This window comes from Periophthalmus magnuspinnatus, chromosome 13, assembly GCF_009829125.3.
Source record: "Periophthalmus magnuspinnatus isolate fPerMag1 chromosome 13, fPerMag1.2.pri, whole genome shotgun sequence".
In the NCBI taxonomy this organism is placed as follows: Eukaryota; Metazoa; Chordata; class Actinopteri; order Gobiiformes; family Gobiidae; genus Periophthalmus; species Periophthalmus magnuspinnatus.
Window position 1 is genome coordinate 5326103 of NC_047138.1, and position 20254 is coordinate 5346356.

Sequence of the window (20254 nt, forward strand, 5' to 3'; positions counted from 1 at the left end):
GGGTCATAACATGTCCATTGTTTTGGAAGAAAGTGGTCATTCTGACATTATTGTAACGCACTCAGCAGACACATTACAGAGATGGACTGCTCGTTGTGTTTCGGGAGCTCTGAAGGACCACCCACTAAGTTTGGTAACCTTTGTCATCCCCAAATCACACTTTTTCCAGGTTTTAGTTTGGTAATGTGTTATCATCGACCCAATAACACAATTTTAAGTCTTTGTCAGTTTAGATGACCTTTACAAGAGTCACGAGTTGGTAAGTTTTACGCAGCTTAGATGAAATGACGCATGTTTCGGGAGCAAAAGGACACGAGCGCTTGGACGCCCTCTACTGGCAAATAAAGTGAAGTTACATTTAATATTTACATAAAATAGACCTTTTTCTTTCTCTAATGAAAAAAAAAAAATTACCAATAATAATAATAATAATAATAATAATAATAATAATAATAATAATAATAATAATAACAATAGCAATAATAATAATGACGATAATAATAATAATAATAATAATAATAATAATAATAATAATAATAATAATAATAATAATAATAATAATAATCTTTTTTTTTTTTTTTTTTACTTGAGTTTGAAATAAGCAGGCTATATATAGAATAAGACAGATATCACCTAAGTGCTTCAATTAATTGATCCAAGGCATCCACACAGCCTATTCAATGCACGTATTGTTCAGTTACTTAAAATAGTGAGTGTAATAGTGGACAGTAAAACGTGTGACTTGACAGAAGCCCAAACAAGCTTGAACTTGTATGATTCAAACGGTCTATTTCTCAGGCCTCTTGTTCTTGTCCTTTCTTGTTGGGTTTCTGGGTGTTGTGCTGCTTTGGGCTTATGTCATTAAGCTCACTGTTGTGGGACATAATAATGACTTAAGGTTAGAGGAAGGACCGGATGGACTGTGAAACATGCCTGACCGTCTAAATGTATTTACTGGAATATAAAAATAAACACCTTATTAGGAAGGTGATATGCAACACATAGAGGTGTGCAAAATACACAAATACAAATACAAATATATATAAAGTACATTCTAGAGGCCTTTTAACCTGACTTAAGGTTTTTAAGAATCTTACTTGAAATTGCAGAGTGTGATTGCAGAAATTATGAATTATTGGTTTTGGTCAGAGGCATATGATAACCTAACCTGAGGCATTTTGACCAGTAGCAATATAATTTGAATATAATTTATTACATGTTTAGATTAGTTTTAAACAATAGCATAAAGTTGAGTGACTAGCTGTGCAGTGATACACAGTGAAGTGACCTGTAGTTAAACAAATTTGTTCTTAAACAATAGCTTTGATCAGTGCTTAGGCCTGACTCTTCAAATGTGTTTCCTCCACCTCTCTGAGGCAAGTCCCAGCAGGAGAATCAAAGGGCAGAATCAGACATGTCCCATATGGAGGGGCCTCACCCCAACAAACTCTGCACCTCTGTCCCACCCAGCACTTATAAGAGGCTAGAAGAAATTAACCTGCTTGTGAAATGCACTTTGCTATAACCTGGTTTAAACAGTATCCATTTGTTTACAAGTCATAATTCTATACTGACACAGCAGATTCAGCAAAATCTCAGTTTATTTACAATTATATATTTGTGCAGTTATTTTTACATAAAATAGGTACTGCATATTTTGCTTTAACATAAATACTAAGACATATGATCTGTCAAACACCACATACACACAGGCTGACACATGGGTAAGGTGAGCAATACTTGAAAATGTTCACACTGAAAAAAACATAATAATTACATAACTACTGAAAGTTACTGCATATGTCAATAGAGTGGGTAGGAAATAATGTAATACAAATAAAATCATCATGTGATTGTGCACTTGACCAACCTGTCCTGTCCTTTAACACTAGGCACATGCAGGTACGACTGAGGTCTGATGAAGCGCTAGAGAAAAGTCAGACTCTCTTCTGATATTGAGACTGATATGCAGCAGCTTGGAGCTTTTGAGGGCTTGTGGTTTTGAGGTCAGTTGTCTGGAAAGGTAAACATAAGTCACGATTAATTAAATGTAACATGTAACATTACAGTGTGTTTTAAGAGAACCAGTGGAATACAATGTTCTATAATGTTTTTTAAAGCTGTTAATATAATGCTGAAATTATCATGAATAGTTAAAAAAGCTGCAAAAAAATTACCCTGATAACCCTTTAAGGTGATGAGAGTGTGTGCAGTTCATACTTACATATGTATTTTTAAAGTCAATAAAACTGTGACCCCCAGGTTGTTGTTCCTGGACATCTACAAACATAAAAATATGAATAATAACAATACCCAGAAGCTGTTAACCACACATACACCACAACTCCATGCTCACAGTGCAGCCGGTGGTTCAGTCTGTCCAGGGACTGGAGGATTCTTTCTTCTTCCATTGAAATGGTGGTGATTCCTTGTTGATGCCTCTGGTGCAGTGCTTCATGCCTCTGTGGGTCTTTAGTGTCCACCCAACTCTGCTGACCACCATTCTGAATTTCATCTTTACTCAAGTGGCCAAAGCGGAACGAGTCTGGGAACAGAAAACTTTATGAGTTGTGCATTTTCACATGGGTTATTTAAAAAAACAAAAACAAAAAACATGCCATACCTCTGTCACAAAAGGCAGGAGCAAAAGAAAACTGTTTATCTGGGTCAGGAGTCTGTTTAATCGGCTGTAAAAAAAAAAAAAACAAAAAACAAAACAAGATAATGCTAAATCAACTGCATTGCCAATCCACATATAAGTTCTATTTGAATGTAGAAACTGTAGACATTTATTTTTTTATTTATTATATATTTTCAGCATTGAGCAGTGTAAGCAAGTGTAATTTTAGAAGTTCAAACCTATTGCCTTAATCAGTGGTCCTATATACAGAGCCTCCTCATGCACATACCTGAGTGGAGTAAGACGGCTTTCTTACGCCCAAAGTTGCTGAATTCTTCCTTCCCTTTTGTGCACTGTCTACCACCTGTTGCCTCAGAGCTGTTTGTGCTAGAAAAAAATATTGTACAATTACAATCAAATCTGAGTGATGTGGATAATTTACTTTGACGTACACAACTAATATACTGTATATTATAAATTCTATTTTATAAAAGAAATTCATACACTTTGTAGATGTGTGACTTCTCTGGTACTTATCTGGTCTAGCATTATTTTTGCATTGATACTGCATTATGAGGCAAAATGACAGCAGCCAAGATATACAATACCGTCTTTAGTTGCCAGAGCGGCACGAACTCCGAGCCAGAGCTGTGAGATCTCCTCCTCTGTGGGGGTGCACTTTAAACAAGAGCCTTTTTCACTGTGTCTCATCCCTGCTCTTGTGTCGTGATGACTGAACCGGTGCTTGGGTTTAGAGTTGCTTTCTGCAGTTGTACATGTATACGACGGTGGATGAGGCATGAACAGAAAAGCATTATCCGTCCTGTATTCATTATTTGTATACACTGGATTTGATGATTCTAGCCTGTCTTCTGATGGTTTACTGACTTTAGCATGATCTGTGCCATATGGAGCAGTGGTGACCAGCCCCTTCTGCTCCTCTATTGCGTCCATCCGAGGAGGAGGCGGGCGGGGCATTACCAGTCTCCCATGGGCCCTGGCAATCTGACTCACCTCTGTGGCAGACTGGGGTCGTATGTGAATGCCCTTTCTGGTCCTTGAAGAAACAGGAGCCGCTTCAGTGCGCTCTTTCGTACTGGCTTTAAGGCCGCTGCCCTTGTTGTTCCCCTGCTGCACCTTGACCTCATCTCCATGTTGTTGAGGCAGGCTGACTTGGACCCCAACATCTGCCCATGCGTGCCTTGTAAAGTGATAACCATTGGGGACTGCCTGGGTCATACTAGGCCCCGTCTTCATGGCCCCTAAGACAGTGGCGATGCTAAGTTGGTGGTCCTCTGAATTGTTTTTGGAGTGCAACAGACTGGAAGACTTGCTGCGTATTTGTTTAATGGCGTTCTGCCCTTTGTCTTCACTGTCCACATGCACCTCATCAAACCAGCGCAGTTTCTTTTTGACAGCAGTGTTGTTTTCCAAGTCCCTGTTCTTGGCTCTGGTCAGTTCGACGCTATCCCTGATTGCTAAAACTACTTGCTTTGTAAGGGTCAGCTGCTGTCCAGAGTTGCACACACAAGCAGCATCCCGTGATATATATTTGGACTGCTTTTTTAAGATTCCTTTGATAAATTGGAGCCCACATATTCTCTGAGAGTTTTCTGAGGACACTGGGGACAATAGCTCCTCCTTTTCACAACATTTGAGGCACTTAAAAGAACTGGTCTGATTACTGTTAAGGCAAGTATGGTGAATCAACTCAGTGTTCACTTTTTTCTTCTCAGCTTTGTCATCTGCATCTGAAAACTTGTTGAGGTTGTTTATGGAGGCACTCAACTCTTTCTGGGAGGACACACAGAGGTTGTCTTTTCCCGCTTGCTCAAGAGCTCCCTCTTGACAAGTGTAATCCATTATACAATTATTCAAAACAACATTTGGCTTGGAAGCCCCAAATAAATAGTCAGTGCTGTTGCCATTTTTGGTAGGCAAAAGGATTTCTGTAGCGGGTGGATGTTTGAGTTGTCTGTCATCGTTGGCCTTGGGTTGTCTCAGGTCCAGTGCAGACTCCAGTTTGGGAGAGCGGGTGTCAGGTTCTGTGTTAATGTGGGGGGTGCTGGTTAAAACAATAAGAGAGTCATTAGTGCTATTTTTGGTAGACTTACTGCTACAATGACCAGTGCTATACAGTTTTGATGCTTTCTCATTTTTTGCTGTCCCCCATGAACAGTTGTTAACACCATTCTTATTTTTGAGCAGGTCATAATCTATTTGCTTTTTCAGCTTTAGGTCATGTAGTTTTCTTGATTGTGTCAAAGCATCACCCATTGCTGTTTCTGGTGGATAGGTTGGTTGCTGAAAGTTCTTCTTCAGGTCTGAAATGCACTTGTCTGTGTCAAGTAAAAAGGCTGGAGACAAAGAGTAAATATATTTGGTCCCATTCTTTGGTTCCTCAGAATCCAGGCTGTCCTTGCTGGAGATGCTCTCAGAATGAATACAGTCAGAAAGAGAGTCCTCCTGAAATACAGAGGGAAGAGAGGTGGATATAAAAAAGATACAAAGGTATTGTTTGGTAAATAAAAATAGATATTCTTGCCCAGGACCTTTTATACAAGTTGAAAACACACTGCTGCCCTCTAGTGGTAAATTCTGGAAATTATTGTCTTAAGGAGAATTTTATTTGCTGGTGCAAAATGCCAGTGCAGGTACAAGTAATTTATCTATGCATATTTAATTATTTATTTATAAAGACTTTTATGGCATCACAGTCTGTTTTACAATTTTATTTCACAAAAAATATATTTTGGTCTTCAAACTGATAACTGGTCTGAAATCTGGATGCGCTCTACCTCCTACTGACCTTTATACAAAATACAAAGTCCTACTTCTAAATCTTCCACAGTTCTGCTGATCTAATATTATAATCTCTTACCCACGGTACAAAAAAATTAAAAAAGGATTAAGCATTGATGATTTGCATAATAATATGATATCTCGCATACCTGTGGACTGCTATCACTTGGCTTCTGCTGGGTCTCATGGATGTCTGGATTGTTTCTAAGTGAAATAAAACTTCTTTCCTGAAGCAGTTTGGTGTAGGCCTCCACAGCAGACAGGGCATGCTGGGGGGATGATTTCACTTTTGAGCTTGTTTTGGGAGATGGAGTGTGATTTCTACAAAAGAGAACCCAAGACAAGTTAGATCATTGTCATATGAATAAGAAGTTAAGCTATGAGTCAAGTGTCTGTGGCTGTTTACCTGCTTATGGATACAAATGAGGATTGATGGTTATCAGAACGTAAGCAGCCTTGGATATTGTTAAGTGCATCTTCTAAAGTTGGGACATTCCTTTTGCTAGCTATAAAACACAAGCACAACAACATCAATAACAAGTTTTAGAAATAAGTTATAGCTAGCGTCATCACGATGCTAAAATTTCAAACTTGATTCAATGCAAAGGAAAAAGCTTGATAATCAATACCAATTCTGATATCACAATGATTGAAAAAAACAGGCACACACCAGAACACAAAATAATGTAATTTTCAGCTCTAAATAATAGTGCTTTCTTTAAGTTACGATGTGGTTCTATACTGGTGTTGATAAAGTTTAAGATTAGTCTAAAATGGTTCAAAAAAGGTCATATATTTATGTTTTTTTTCAGCATTGATACTTATTAAATTGGGTATCTTTTTTCAATACTGGTTTTAGTATTGATTAGTATCTGATATACTTTTGACAACCCTAGTTACAGCATATTACTAACATTGCCTGCGTCTTTGAGAGGGAGGCAGATGTGCTCTTTGAAAACGTTCAGTAGCCTCTTGTACTTTCTGTCTTCGCTCCTGCAGTGCGTTCTCTCTTATCCGCTGCTCATGGACATCCCATTGTTTCCGTCGCTCCTCCAAAGCCCTGAACCAAAATCCAGAAAATACTTTCACTGATTAAATTTTGCTAACTTGAAACATGAGACAGTTCCTACGAGATACTTTTGAAAAACTCATTAATAAATTACAGGTGGCAGGCGCAGACATAGATAAGAGATGAAGATAATATTATTTCACAGGGTCATTCACAAGTGTTTCAAGAGTCTAGCTTTAATGACAAACTACGAATTCAATATGAGTCAGCATCCAGATTAATTTGGGTGAACCTAAACATTTGAATTCACAACATATGGCTTTCCATATGTTACATTTTTAAATCAAATTAATTATGAATAATGCTTGAATGGTTATGACAAAGACAGATATATCACTCTCAAAGGTACCAGATGTGTTCATAGTTGCATTGGTTCAATAGAACATTCAGTTTGGTTGCTTAATTCCAGCCCTCTCTCACCATGAGCCTTGGCCCTGCACATACCAGTGAGTGTCTCTCTCTGCTGTGGCCTCCAGTTACCTTGAGAGCCAGCAGATCTATTTCCAGGTTTAGACTGCAATCCTGTCAAGCTCCCCTCTGCCTCTCAAAGGTGTTGAACCAGGACAGGATCATACACTGTCTGCCTGTCTGTTTAGCTCATAATATCAGTACAAAAGCACCAAAAGTATAGCAAAGGTCAAGCATCGTCATAGATACGGGCAAGGTCAGGTCAAGGAATCAAGTAAAACAAAAATAAAAACACAGACTTCCTGCGCCTTTGGGTGTCCAGGGAGAACTTGCGCGCCCTCGCTCTGCACAACTTCTGCTCTTCAGCCAACAGTTGTTTCTCCTTCTCCAGGTCCCCATGGGCTAATCTTGAATTTCTGGAGGAAAACATGCTAAAGAAAATGTCCTGAAATGAACTCAATACACTGGTTGACCAACAGTGAATATCATAGGCTTATATATATGTATTTCTTAAACTTTCCCAACATGGATAAAACGGTGATCACTTCTGTACCTATGTGTAAAGGAGGATACGAGTAGAAAAAGTTGTCATCCAGAGCTTGCATCCTTCAGAGCGTCAGATAACGGTATGCTAGCTGGTTATTTTAGCTTTAACTTGCTTCTTTAGCTAGTGTCAGACAACACTGTGCTGTCAGTTTGTCATTTTTGCCTCGTGGGTAACTACACGCATTTTCATTCGACATTATTCCCCACGTTAGGTAAGCTTAGCAGTGTCTAAAGTACAAAAAACATGAAGTGCCCATTGTCGGAGCTGATCCTCTCTGTGTACAGTCTGTGTTAGCAACCGTCGACGCACTTCCTTGACAACGGCGATGGGCTGTAATTCTGTCCATGACCTGCAGAGGGCGCGCGCGACACCCGGATGACGCCCCCAGACCGCAGAAGCAGGGCACGAGGCACAATGAGGGAAGTACTGAACTACAAGGTGCATGAGACTTTACAGCTTTACATGTGCAGCTCAACAACAACTTTATCTAACACACTGTCTTAAAGGGGCATTGGATACACCACCTGCTTGTCTCCATGGAGATGAACAATGCTTGGAATGTTCCCTAGTAAATGATTTATTCAATTACGGAATCATTTATTACAAAAAAGTAAAAAAAAAGTTGAGTTTAATGCCATACTGTGACACATTCCAGCCTTTATGGAAACCAGCAGGGGAGAACTTCCACCAGAAAACTGCACCTTTAAATTTACTAATAGCCAGGCAAAGTCCTTAAAATACATTCTGGTTTTATGAAATGATTATGTCTAGTGTAATTCCCACGCATTGATGGGCATAATCTCAACAACAAGGTTTATTGTCTTTCAACACTTACCCTCAGTCCAAACAGTGTTTTATAGTGGATTAACACTCAAAGTGAGCACGGTCTTGTTCACTATTACATTTGATGGCACGGTGAGTTAAGAGGATTTGGTAAATGTGCTTTTTTTTAGATTGCTTGTGCACTCAGCCATACCACATCAAATAACCTTCTGTGTGGTTTGGTGGACTGCAAATGTGACTGTCTGAAGAGCTGAGTGGGACTCATACAGGTGTGTTGCTCAGGGACACAACGTCCGGACATGGGCTTTTGTCCAACAGCAAGGTGCCAGAAGGTGAGTCTCGTCATCACATCTCATGTGTAATGCTCATGTTTTTCAGTGCATATTGTCCCTTTAGTTCACATCCTTTTGCCTTTGTAGTAAAATGATGCAAAACTTCCTAGTTTTGCTAAGATAGAAAATCATACAAATGCTGTCCAATAAGGTAATATAATGTGACCATATAGAAGGAGATAGATAAAATAGGCTGGGTTCACGTGACGCTCCAACATTCTAAAAAGACTATAGTTTAAAATTGAGGTGGAGGGCAGGTCGGGTTTCTATGGTAGGATTTGTAGTTAAACTGTCAAATTGCAAATTATTATTATTATTATTTCTTATTTATTATTGACCTGGTTTAGAAATGGTCAATATCTCTGTAATTACTTGGCCAATCCATATGAAACAACAGTGACCCATAAATAAATGAATGAATGTTATTGTGCATGACACCTACAGCATGCTTCTCAGCATGATACATTTCTTATTAGATCTGGCCGCTCTTCAAGCTGTCCTTTGACAATATTGTTACTTTGGAAAACACATCTTTAATCTTTAATTGAACAATATAACAATGGTGACTTCAGTGATTACTGCTTCTATTATTTCCCTCTTTAGGGAAAATCCTGTTATGGCTAATAAGGACTGAAGGATGGAAGTATCCTGCACAATGCTGAACTGGTCTGGGCAAATTCAGCCTTAATGTTGTTAAAGCTTCAGAGCATACAGTTGTTCTAATTACTTTATCTATTCACAATGTATTGACGTGGGCATAGAGTATTGACGGCATCTCAGTATGTGTTGGGGAGTGGCAGAGTGGACAGCTCTAGTTTGACACAGAGCAGATGATGAGGCTGCGGGCGGCGTAACACGTCCAGCGCCACTTCTAATTCAGAGGAGACCAGCTGTCCACCAATGAACAATACTCACTGCTCGGGTCTCTTCTTTTTCTTTCTAGACATGCAAATTCAAGCAAAGCTAATTTGTACTTGACAACAGCTGATGCAGAACAGTACCTCTTTACCGAAGCTTTACCAATTACTTTGGACATATTGACAGTCATTTGTATTTTGCATTTAATCTGCTTTTAGATGGAGTAATTAAGCGGCAGGATGATGCAGCACACTGTGGCCAAGCAACGGAGACACGTCGTTCGAGTAGCTGGATATCTCTTCCACGACCAGTCTTCCAACCATCTTTCCATGACAGAGGAGCTTTTTCTGAATGCTGCCGAATATGGAAACATTCCTGAAGTTAAGCGAATACTCTTGGAAATACAAGACTTCAACTTCAATTGTGTGAACTACATGGGCCAGAATGCACTGCAGCTGGCAGTGGCCAATGAGCATTTAGAGGTAATAAAACTACTACTAAAGAAGAAAAAGCTGGCAAGAATTGGTGATGCAGTCTTGTTAGCAATAAGTAAAGGATATATTCATATTGTGGAGGAAATACTAAGTCACCAGGCATTTGCAGATGGGTTTATGTTAACCCACAGTCCAAGCCAGGCAGACCTACACGGTGACCTCTATGCCTATGATGAAGATGGCACGCGGTTTTCCCATGACATCACTCCTATTATTCTGGCCTCCCAGTGCCACGAATATGAAATAGTGCATATACTTCTTATGAAAGGAGCTCGGATTGATCGGCCACATGAATATTTGTGCCAGTGCCTAGTTTGCAATGAACAGCAAAGGCATGACTCTTTCAGCCATTCCCAATCACGCATTAATGCATACAGAGGTTTAGCCAGTCCTGCCTATCTGTCACTGTCAAACCGGGATCCTGTCATGGCTGCTCTAGAGCTTAGTAATGAGCTGGCTGTTTTGGCCAACATTGAGAAAGAGTTTAAGGTATGAAAAGTAAAAATAAATCACTGATCAGTACTAAACAGTAAGATTTAAAGTGGTTCTCTTTTACAGAATGACTACAAGAAGTTGTCCATGCAGTGTAAGGACTTTGTAGTTGGACTTCTGGACTTGTGCAGGAACACTGAGGAAGTTGAGGCCATTTTGAACGGGGATACGGAGTCATGTCTAACATCAGGTCGTCAGAATCTCATTCGGTTAAAACTGGCAATTAAGTACGAAGTCAAAAAGGTATGCACTTAATAGACACTGTGTTTTGATAGATGAATGTATTTGTTTACTTTTCTCTTCTGGTACATCCCCCTCTTTTGGAACAAATCACGCTAATGGACAGTTTGTGGCACACCCAAATTGCCAACAGCAACTCCATTTAATTTGGTATGAGAACTTATCCGGTCTTCGCCAGCAAACAACAGCTATTAAGTTGCTGCTTGTTTTTGGTGTGGCTTTGGGACTGCCTATCCTGGCCTTGCTGCACTGGTTAGCTCCGTCCAGCAAGGTAAAATGATCTGTCATTTTAACACCAAATCCATTCACGTTTCAGATCAGGTTAATGCTTGTCTTATTTGCCTTCTCAGTTGGGAAAACTCATGTGTGGACCATTTTTGAAGTTTGTGGCACATGCTGCATCTTTCATAATCTTCCTGTGCTTGTTGGTCCTGAACGGAGCAGACCGATTTGAGGGCACGTCACTGTTACCCAACATGACTTTGCATGATTACCCCTCACAGCTTTTCCGCATGAAGACCACCCCTTTCACCTGGATGGAGATACTAATCATTTCCTGGGTCATAGGTCAGGCCCTTTCTGTCTAATTATAGGGTTAGGGTTTTAGTATTTTACTGCACATATGCATCTTAATATGTGTATGTTGAACTAAAAGTATACAAAAGCCTGTAGATTTATTATATTGCATTTATCAACACAACAAAACAAAATAGTTAAATAATATATAGTTTCAGTAAGTAAGGTTCAGATTTACAGATTTGCATGCAGCAAGTAATATTGATTTCTTATATTTGTGTTGATTACTTTATGATGAAAGTGAATGGATACTGACATTTTGTGGTACTTTTAGGTAAAATCTGGGAGGAGTGCAGAGACATTTGGTCACAAGATATCCGCGATTATGTGACAGAACCTTGGAACCTTCTCGATTTCAGCATTTTGACCATTTTTATGACTTCCTTCATGGCCAGACTCATGGCGTTTTGGCACGCCTATGCAGCTCAGTGCTATGTGGACAGACACTACACCGACCTGTCTAACGCAACTTTGCCTTTTGAGATACAGTATTTCCAACTCGGTGGGTACTTATTGTGTGGAACTTCATCTAACCGTGTCAAGGCCGTTCTCATTTCCGTTTATGCATTACTCAGTCTAAACCGTAGGCGTAACTATCTGTGTGAAAGGTTGCACAAAACTGACTTTTTGTTTATTTTCAGCTCGGATCCACTGGATGCCTTCAGACCCACAGCTAATCTCTGAAGGACTCTATGCAATCGCAGTTGTACTTAGCTTCTCCAGAATTGCATATATATTGCCTGCAAATGAGAGCTTTGGGCCTTTGCAAATCTCTCTAGGAAGAACTGTGAAAGATATTTTTAAATTTATGGTCATTTTCATAACAGTCTTTGTGGCATTTATGGTGGGAATGTTCAATCTGTACTCGTATTACACAGGAGCTAAGCACAACAATGCCTTTACGACGTAAGTGTAGCATTACAGTCTATCATAATAGTTTACATGTACTGGTGCATCTCAATAGATTTTGCTGTGGTAAGAATAAATACTTGATATGATCTTAAATCCTTTTGAAGTCTAGTGATAAACATAACTGTCACATTGAAATATCAAAGTTATTAGCATTTTTACATGGGAGGACTTGAAATCCAATCTAAAAACGACAATGCTCTGTTGCGGCAATATTATTTCCTCATTAAAAAAAAGCTCAAAGTCTGAATTTTAAACATCCTAATACATTGAGATGCACCTGAGATTGCTGTAATTTACTTATTATGAGTCAATGTTTATGTTTTTCTTTATTTTAGGCTTGAAGAGAGTTTTAAAACATTATTCTGGGCCATCTTCGGCTTGTCTGAAGTGAAGTCAGTGGTTGTAAACATAGACCATAAATTCATTGAAAACACTGGCTATGTCCTGTATGGTGTGTACAACGTCATTATGGTCATTGTCCTCCTGAATATGCTGATCGCCATGTTCAACAGCTCCTTCCAGGAAATTCAGGTACAGTAATTCAATACTGTTATCTGTCATTGATGTTATTAAAGAGAAAAGAGCGCACAAGACGAGAAAACTGCGCTAACCTTTATTGAAAGTTTTGGAATAAGTACGATAACTACAGTTTTTCCATTTTTATATCATTTAGGAAGCTATGGCAATGTCAAAACCTACGCTATTTATTCAACCACTTAATTTTACTGTATGAATCTGCACTCACTTAACGAACAGCCAATCCTGTTTTTAATTAATAAAAAAAAGGTTATGTTATTTGTTTTAATAAATAAAATATTACAATGTTTTGCCAATATTCTTAAAAATTTGAGGTGAAATAATTGGAACGGGTGAAATTATTACTACAAACACGTGACTAATGATAGATGTTCTCTCCAGGATGACGCTGATGTCGAGTGGAAGTTTGCACGTGCTAAACTGTGGTTCTCCTATTTTGAGCACGGGGGGACTTTGCCTGTGCCCTTTAACCTTATTCCCAGTCCCATGTCCCTGGCTTCCCTCTGGTCAAGGCTAAGGAAACTCATGCAGGATGTGTCTCCAAGCAAAAGCAAAGCAAACTCCACCTCTGATACAGAACTGGAAAAGGTAGACAGCTATTTAAGAGTTTGTACACGTGCATGTTATTTCATTCTTATTATATATTTTTCTAACTTAGCTGAAGAGACAAGATGTTCCCACAGTGGAGTCTTTCTATTCTACCCATCACCAAGTAAAACATTTAATTATACTTCATTATTCTCTGAAAGGCAATCACAATAGAAGCAGTGACATTGTTACTGCAGCTGTCTTGATATACAGCCTGTTGCTAATAGATCTGATTCACATCACTGCCTTCTTTATAAAAAATAAAAAAAACAACTGATATTTTGTTTGCAGAGGATAATGAACCGCCTGATCAAAAGATACATTTTAAAAGCACAAAGAGACAAGAGCAGTGGAGATGTGAATGAAGGTAAGCAATAAATCTTGTGGAGAGTGCTTTGTATGTGCAGTTTGTGGAGTTAAAAGGTTGTGTGTGTCTGACAGGAGCATTAAAGGAAATCAAACACGACATCTCTGGTCTGAAGTTTGAGCTACTGGAACACTCTAAACATGATATGGACAACATGCAACAGCTCATCCAACACTTAGGAGAGGCTGGTCTTATTCACTGAAGGATCCAGAAGAGGAACAAACTGTTTTGTTTATCAGTGAGATCCATTAAGACACATGAAGCTGTCTCCCTGTATCTGTGTGATTACCTGGCAAACTGAACAAAACCTACTTTTCCCCACAATGTTGTTAAGCCATTAAGCCATTTTGTGTGATGCAAGTATCAGTTTTTTATTAGCTGTATTCCTTGTCAACCATATGGTGGCGCTAATGAACCCTGTTTTTATAACTACAGCCTGGTTCATATTCAGTAGTGAGTTCTTGGAAATACAGCCCTCTACCAGCTGGTGCCAGCTCACTTAAAGCGACTACTAAGAAAATAAAATATGTGTTGTGGAGAAGCCTGAAATGTGGATCCACATTTCTAATGTGTAATAAAACTCAAACCGTGATGTTATTTGTTGACAGTTAACTAGCCTTCTTCATGGGGTTTATGTGTTCTCTTCAGCTGCTAATAGCCTATGGTTTGAGTTAACTGTGCGAGGAGACAGACGAGAGAGAACAGTCTGACCTGTTCTGTGGACAAACATCCTCACTCCATCTGTGAGAGGAAACATCACTGCTCCATTTCAGCTCTGACGCACAGGTGTAACTAGTGTGGCAAACACAAAAGAGAGAAGTGAAAAAATGATCACATTTGGCTCTTATCACAAAATGACAGGACATTTAATGAAAAATGAGATATGCTCCAAAAAGCTAAGAAACATGTAGGCCACAGAGCAGCCCGTCTGATTACACAGAACACGCTGCAGATAGGCCCAAGGCCTGAGCATCACACGTCAGCAATATCCAACCCCCCACTGGTCCCGGAGCGTCTCTATCATCTACAGATAATACACACATCTCCTATGGAAATTAGAGCAGTGCTGATTTTATGACGCCCTTGAGATGCCATCACCTCGGCTCAGGTTGAGATGAATGTGTTCATTAAAGTGGAAATGCCTGTATATAAGTAGGAAATGCTACATTTCTGTTCACTATGATCTCGTTTATATATTGTTTATAAAGAATAAGCTGTGATCAGCATCGTCCCACTGACCCATCTTTTAAGAAAATCGTTATCATGAACTTGGGCTGAGCTCATTCAGGGCGGAGACTCGGCCCAGGTTCTGATGTGATTCACAGAGGATGTTGTTGATTGGTTGGACACTTGTCTGTATGTGTGGGTGAGGGAGTCTATCTCCATACGTTTACTTTGTGTCAAACTAATGAATGCATCTCCTGAGACAAACCCATGTGTGGCTTTAACTATGAAGATTTTAAAGGTTTTCTGTTTTCAATCTTTAAAACTGTTCATCTTAAACAACAAATGGGGTGTTGTCTTTATTTGCCTTTAGCAAATTTTATTTGAATTTGCTTCTGAGAAAGTCAGTATCTGATCAGGAGGCGGATTACAGGAAGATCTGTGGTGCAGCTCATCTCTGCTTGTGGTTTTACCTTCTCTCACGCCACAGACGAATGGAAAGTAAACTCCAAGGCAGAATGGGCGACATCAGCACCTCGACCGTGGACTCCACAGACACAAGAGTAAGTGACTCGATAGAAAACGGCTACAGTAACATCAAATTAACTAATAATAATGAAGTGCAGTTTTTATCTTCCGTGCGTCATTTTGGAAGCGCGGGGACTTTGGTTCACAGTGTGAATGTGAGCGGAGGTGGAGAGCCACTTTTCAAAGAGTTTAACCTGCTTAACGCACCAGAGGCTGGAAAACATGAGCGCGGAGGCAGTGAGTTTCTTAAGTGCGACGCGACTCCCTGGGAAGACTTCGTGAAAAGAACCAGCGCTGCTGCAAATCAATCTACTATTCTCTCTACGCCGTGTAAATACATTAAGGATGAGAAAGAACCTTCTGTGATTATGGACAGTGCCTGTCCCAGCTACGACGCCTCCGCGGACATGAGCGCACTGGACACCTGTTGTGAGCCGCAGAGAAAGCCCCTGGCTCTGTCCGACAGCGAGCGCAGCACCTACAGCCCAGCGGCTCCACGGTCTGTCCAGGACGGATCTCCCAACTTTCTGATCGACCTGAGCTCGTCAGAGCCGCTGGGACAGGTCAGGGCTGAGTCCAGGAGCTCTCTGTCCGGTAAACCTCTGGTCAGTTTTGACGTGGGCGCGCACACGTCGCCCCCACAGAATCACCAGGCCGTGTTCAAGAGCGAGGTGTCCCGCTGGCCCATGCACCCCGCTCCCGGAGAGGCGCACTTTTGGGGCCAGTCCTTAGGGATGAACGATGAGCCCTTCAGCCACGCGCCCTACGAGGGCGTCCCGAGCCAGAGCCTGGTCCAGAGGAACCCTTCACCCTTCTCCACATTCCCAGGGTAATGATTCTTTTCATTAAACAGAGAGATTAAATATGCCTCATCTGTGTGACATTTATTATGTTATAGTAAAGAAATGTGTCTTAAGCAGCTAAAACAACATAAGATCAGATCAGTGTCTGAGCTACAGTTACATTTGTAGAAAATAAAAAAAACACAATGTGCTTTACATCAAATGGATATATAATACAATCTAAATCATGGTATTGTTTATTTAGCAAATTCATTGAAAAAGAAAAACTGAATTCTTAATTGGTTAAAAAAAAAAAAAAAAAAAAAAAAAAAGTTTAAACAATATTTCTCCAGTCACCATTTTGACAGTTTTACTTTGTACTTTTAGTTTGTTTAATCCAAAAAAAAAGGACATTCCTTAATTTCCAGGAAAACATTGCTTGATTTTTTTTCTCAAGTTGTTAATAATTGAATATGAATGTGTTTTTTTTTTCCTTGTAGCATGCCCCCTCAGAGACAGTGTGTGATTTGTGGCGATGAGGCGTCAGGCTGTCACTACGGTGTCTTAACCTGTGGGAGCTGCAAAGTGTTTTTCAAGAGAGCTGTAGAAGGTGAGAAACGCTGCTCTAACAGTAAGTTACTCAAGTCTGTAGAACCGTTTTTACTAAATTAGAGTAGTTTTCCGTGTTGACAATGAAGTTGAAATGCAGTTTTATTCCAGTTCCAGTTTGACGTAAAAAAATACATGTTGTGCTTTAACATGTTTTAGTTGTGCTCCTCAATGATGTTAAACACAGGCATTGTGCACAAGAATAGCCTGTATCTGTGGTCAGTAAATGTTACCTCACTGTAACCACATAACCTTCTACGGCAGTGGTTAAAGGCCACTAACATCAGTATCACATTGACCAGTGTTCCTAATGTTCTCCATCTTTGACTTGTTTTGCTTGTTATCTCGAGATAGCTGATATAAAAGAGCCACTATGTCTCTCCCTGGCCGTGTCACTCTGTCCTCACAGCCTTGCTTCTATCTATCTCATCCTCGTCTTTCTACCAATCAAATATCAGAGTCAATTGTAAAAAAGTACTCTAAACCAGCGCTTTTCCTGTCCTTATTAAATATCCCTCAGCTGCAGCATATGTGCAAATCAACTTATTTGTCTCCTCTTACTCAACAGGCCATCACAGTTATTTGTGCGCCGGCCGAAATGACTGCATTGTGGACAAAATAAGAAGGAAAAATTGCCCAGCATGTCGCCTCAGAAAGTGCTATCAGGCCGGAATGATGCTTGGAGGTAACTTTTGGTGTAATTTGAAACCGTACTTTGTTGTGATTACCTTTCGCACTTGACTTGTTACGTAAAAACCTTAAGCTTGATGATGTATTACAAGCACATATTGTACTGTCCGTAATCACTTCTCAGTAGACCTTGTGTGTGTGTGTGTGTGTGTCGTAGGCAGGAAGCTGAAACGTTTTGGGGCTTTGAAGGCCTTGGGTCTATCCCCCTCCCTCATGTTCCAGTCCCACTTGGCGATGTCAGGAGAAAACCAGGCCTTGAACCCCGTGTCCTGCATCCCCGGAATGCGAGATGTACAGCTTTCCCATCAAATCATCAATATTCTTGAAAACATTGAGCCGGAGATGGTGTATTCTGGATATGACAACACGCAGCCCGACGTGCCGCACATCCTTCTGAACAGTCTGAACCGACTTTGCGAGAAACAGCTGCTGTGGATCGTCAAATGGTCCAAGTCTCTGCCAGGTAACACACTGTCCTGGGTCACTACTGTCATGTCTATGGTAACAGGCAGGATGTGGCTCGCTATCAGGAACAAAAGCATTTTCTGCATACACCGCAATCAAATTTGTGGTGGGAATGTTTTAATGATGACGACAGTGTTTTTGACCACAGAGTAGAGCTTCACGCCTTATTGCATTTGGAGAGGCTTTGACTTTACAAGCTCTGGAGCAGCTAAGTTAATATGTGTTTATGTCTTTCGGAGGATTTCGTAATCTGCACATCAACGACCAGATGACCCTGATCCAGTATTCATGGATGAACTTAATGGTATTCTCTCTGGGCTGGCGAACCTTCCAGAACGTCACCAGTGAATATTTGTACTTTGCTCCTGATCTGGTGCTCAGTCAGTAAGTAATTATCCCAACACTTTGACATTTTTAGGTTGATTCATACATTTATAACGGCTGCTGTTTCAGGGAGCAGATGAGGAGATCGCCCATCTACGACCTCTGCTTGGCAATCCAGTTCATTCCTCAGGAGTTTGCGAATCTGCAGGTCACTCGAGAGGAGTTTCTCTGCATGAAAGCCATAATCCTCCTCAACACAGGTAAAAGCATCGCTGGTTTAATGAGAACACTCTGTTTCACATTATTGTTGCTCTCAAATATCCACACGGTCTACAGTGTTTCGAAGATGTGACACTTTGATTAGTTACTGTAAAGTTGCAACACGATAACCTCAATGTTTTACCGGACCTTGACCAAATTTATGTAGCACTTGTAATCTGCTCTCACAATGTGCCTGATAGCGACTTGATTTTTCTATCACTGCCACCAGTTATTTATATCTACTTACACCAGCAAAGTAAGTATATATTATCAATCCTGCAGCTTATTCTGGGTAAAAGTGTGTCAAGTTTGTGGATACTGTGTTGTGAGTCTCAGTTGCTTTTGTTTTAGGTGAACTTAATTAACAAGAAGGAGATTTTTCACATTAACTGTATTCAAATCATATAGTAAAACTTCATTATCAGTATTGCTTAAATAGGTGGCACGGCATTAGAAGTAAATATGCATTATTGCTAACCAGTAATAATAAGGAATAATGTGAAGAACAAAAGCAACTGTCTTTACATAGTTTAAAAGGTAATTATTACATTTTCTCAGCTCTAAAGCTCTAAGTGCGGCGCGTTCAGCCGTCTGATTTTAATACTACTTTAATCATTTTCTTAGTACCTCTAGAAGGACTCAAAAGTCAAGCAGCGTTTGAGGAGATGAGGCAGAACTACATCCGAGAGCTGAGCAAAGTCATCCACATGAAGGAAAAGGGCGTCGTGGCAAGTTCACAAAGATTTTACCACTTGACCAAACTAATGGACGCCATGCACGATGTAAGCCGCCAGAATACTGCTTTTTACACAGTTTGCTAACTCCTACGTTTGGTCCGTAATAACTTGTGCTTCATGTGTCGCGCAGATAGTGAAGAAGGTCAACTTGTACTGTCTGAGCACGTTTATCCAAGCCGACGCCATGAGGGTGGAGTTCCCGGAGATGATGTCAGAAGTCATTGCCTCGCAGTTGCCCAAGGTGCTGGCGGGTATGGTGAGGCCGCTGCTGTTCCACACCAAGTGAATGTATCTGTGCCAAAGCCATGTGACTGGATCTATCTCCGCTCGAATACTGGAGACATACTAACGTCTAATTATGTAAAGTTATTTCTGCCAATTTGCCTCAGAGTTTTTCAATGTTCCCCATCTGACCCCTTTTACGACCGTTTTAATCCACAAGTATATTAAAAACTAAATCACAATAGGCACCTGTAAGTTTTATTTATGTTTTTGACAGGTTGTACCAGCTAGAGACGTAAGCAGCCCTATAATTGAAAACATTAATGACCACAAAAGGAACACTGTGATACGTTTCCAGGAGGAGAAAACTTTACTACAATTACACACCCTGGCCTTGATTTGTGATTTATAACAACTAATGGAATAGTTTGACAGCAAGTTTAACAATCCATTTGACAGCTGGTTTACTTTTGCATATCTAATTATACATTTGACAGTGTGAGATCAGTCTCTGGAGTAATTAATACCCAGCTATAATTTAAAGTACTTTATTTTATTGACACAGACAAGTTCTACTTACTTGATTTTATTTGGAAAACTCAATAGTTCAGTACAGTAGAAAATGTACTGTGAAAAAGAACAAATCAAATAACAATGTGCAATGTAACATATTGACATTTTATGGACAATATTTGGAAAATAAACTCCTACAGTTTCAGTCAGTCAGAGAGTGTTCTCGGATGTCTATTCAAGGCCACTTCACATTCGTAAATGGAAAAGAACAGTCTGATCTTGGCATAAGCCACATGGTGAATAGCTGCGCAAATACATTTTTGCTTCAGTCTTA

The 20254-nt window shown here is 40.0% G+C and overlaps 3 protein-coding genes across 3 annotated transcripts; 2 read left to right on the plus strand and 1 right to left on the minus strand.

Annotated features, from left to right (window-relative positions):
- Positions 1–794: 794 nt before the first annotated feature.
- Positions 795–7538, minus strand: cep126 (centrosomal protein 126). The gene is made up of 10 exons (XM_055226180.1): positions 7473–7538; positions 7199–7315; positions 6337–6482; positions 5829–5928; positions 5572–5743; positions 3229–5086; positions 2910–3007; positions 2624–2687; positions 2314–2545; positions 795–870 (listed from the first exon to the last, which is right to left on the minus strand). The coding sequence occupies exons 1-10, from the start codon at positions 7502–7504 to the stop codon at positions 795–797; spliced, it is 2895 nt and encodes a 964-aa protein (XP_055082155.1). The 5' UTR covers positions 7505–7538.
- Positions 7539–8399: 861 nt separating this feature from the next.
- On the plus strand, positions 8400–14220 carry trpc6b (transient receptor potential cation channel, subfamily C, member 6b). The gene is made up of 12 exons (XM_033977670.2): positions 8400–8561; positions 9638–10402; positions 10472–10648; positions 10752–10916; positions 10996–11212; positions 11496–11723; positions 11863–12127; positions 12469–12664; positions 13052–13258; positions 13329–13382; positions 13550–13625; positions 13700–14220. The coding sequence occupies exons 2-12, from the start codon at positions 9659–9661 to the stop codon at positions 13825–13827; spliced, it is 2457 nt and encodes an 818-aa protein (XP_033833561.1). The 5' UTR covers positions 8400–8561; positions 9638–9658; the 3' UTR covers positions 13828–14220.
- A 1063-nt stretch (positions 14221–15283) lies between these two features.
- pgr (progesterone receptor) lies at positions 15284–19651 on the plus strand. The gene is made up of 8 exons (XM_033976761.2): positions 15284–16146; positions 16600–16709; positions 17277–17393; positions 17556–17861; positions 18103–18247; positions 18317–18447; positions 19073–19230; positions 19316–19651. Exons 1-8 carry the CDS (start codon positions 15284–15286, stop codon positions 19469–19471), a joined length of 1986 nt encoding a protein of 661 aa, XP_033832652.1. The 3' UTR covers positions 19472–19651.
- Positions 19652–20254: the final 603 nt, after the last annotated feature.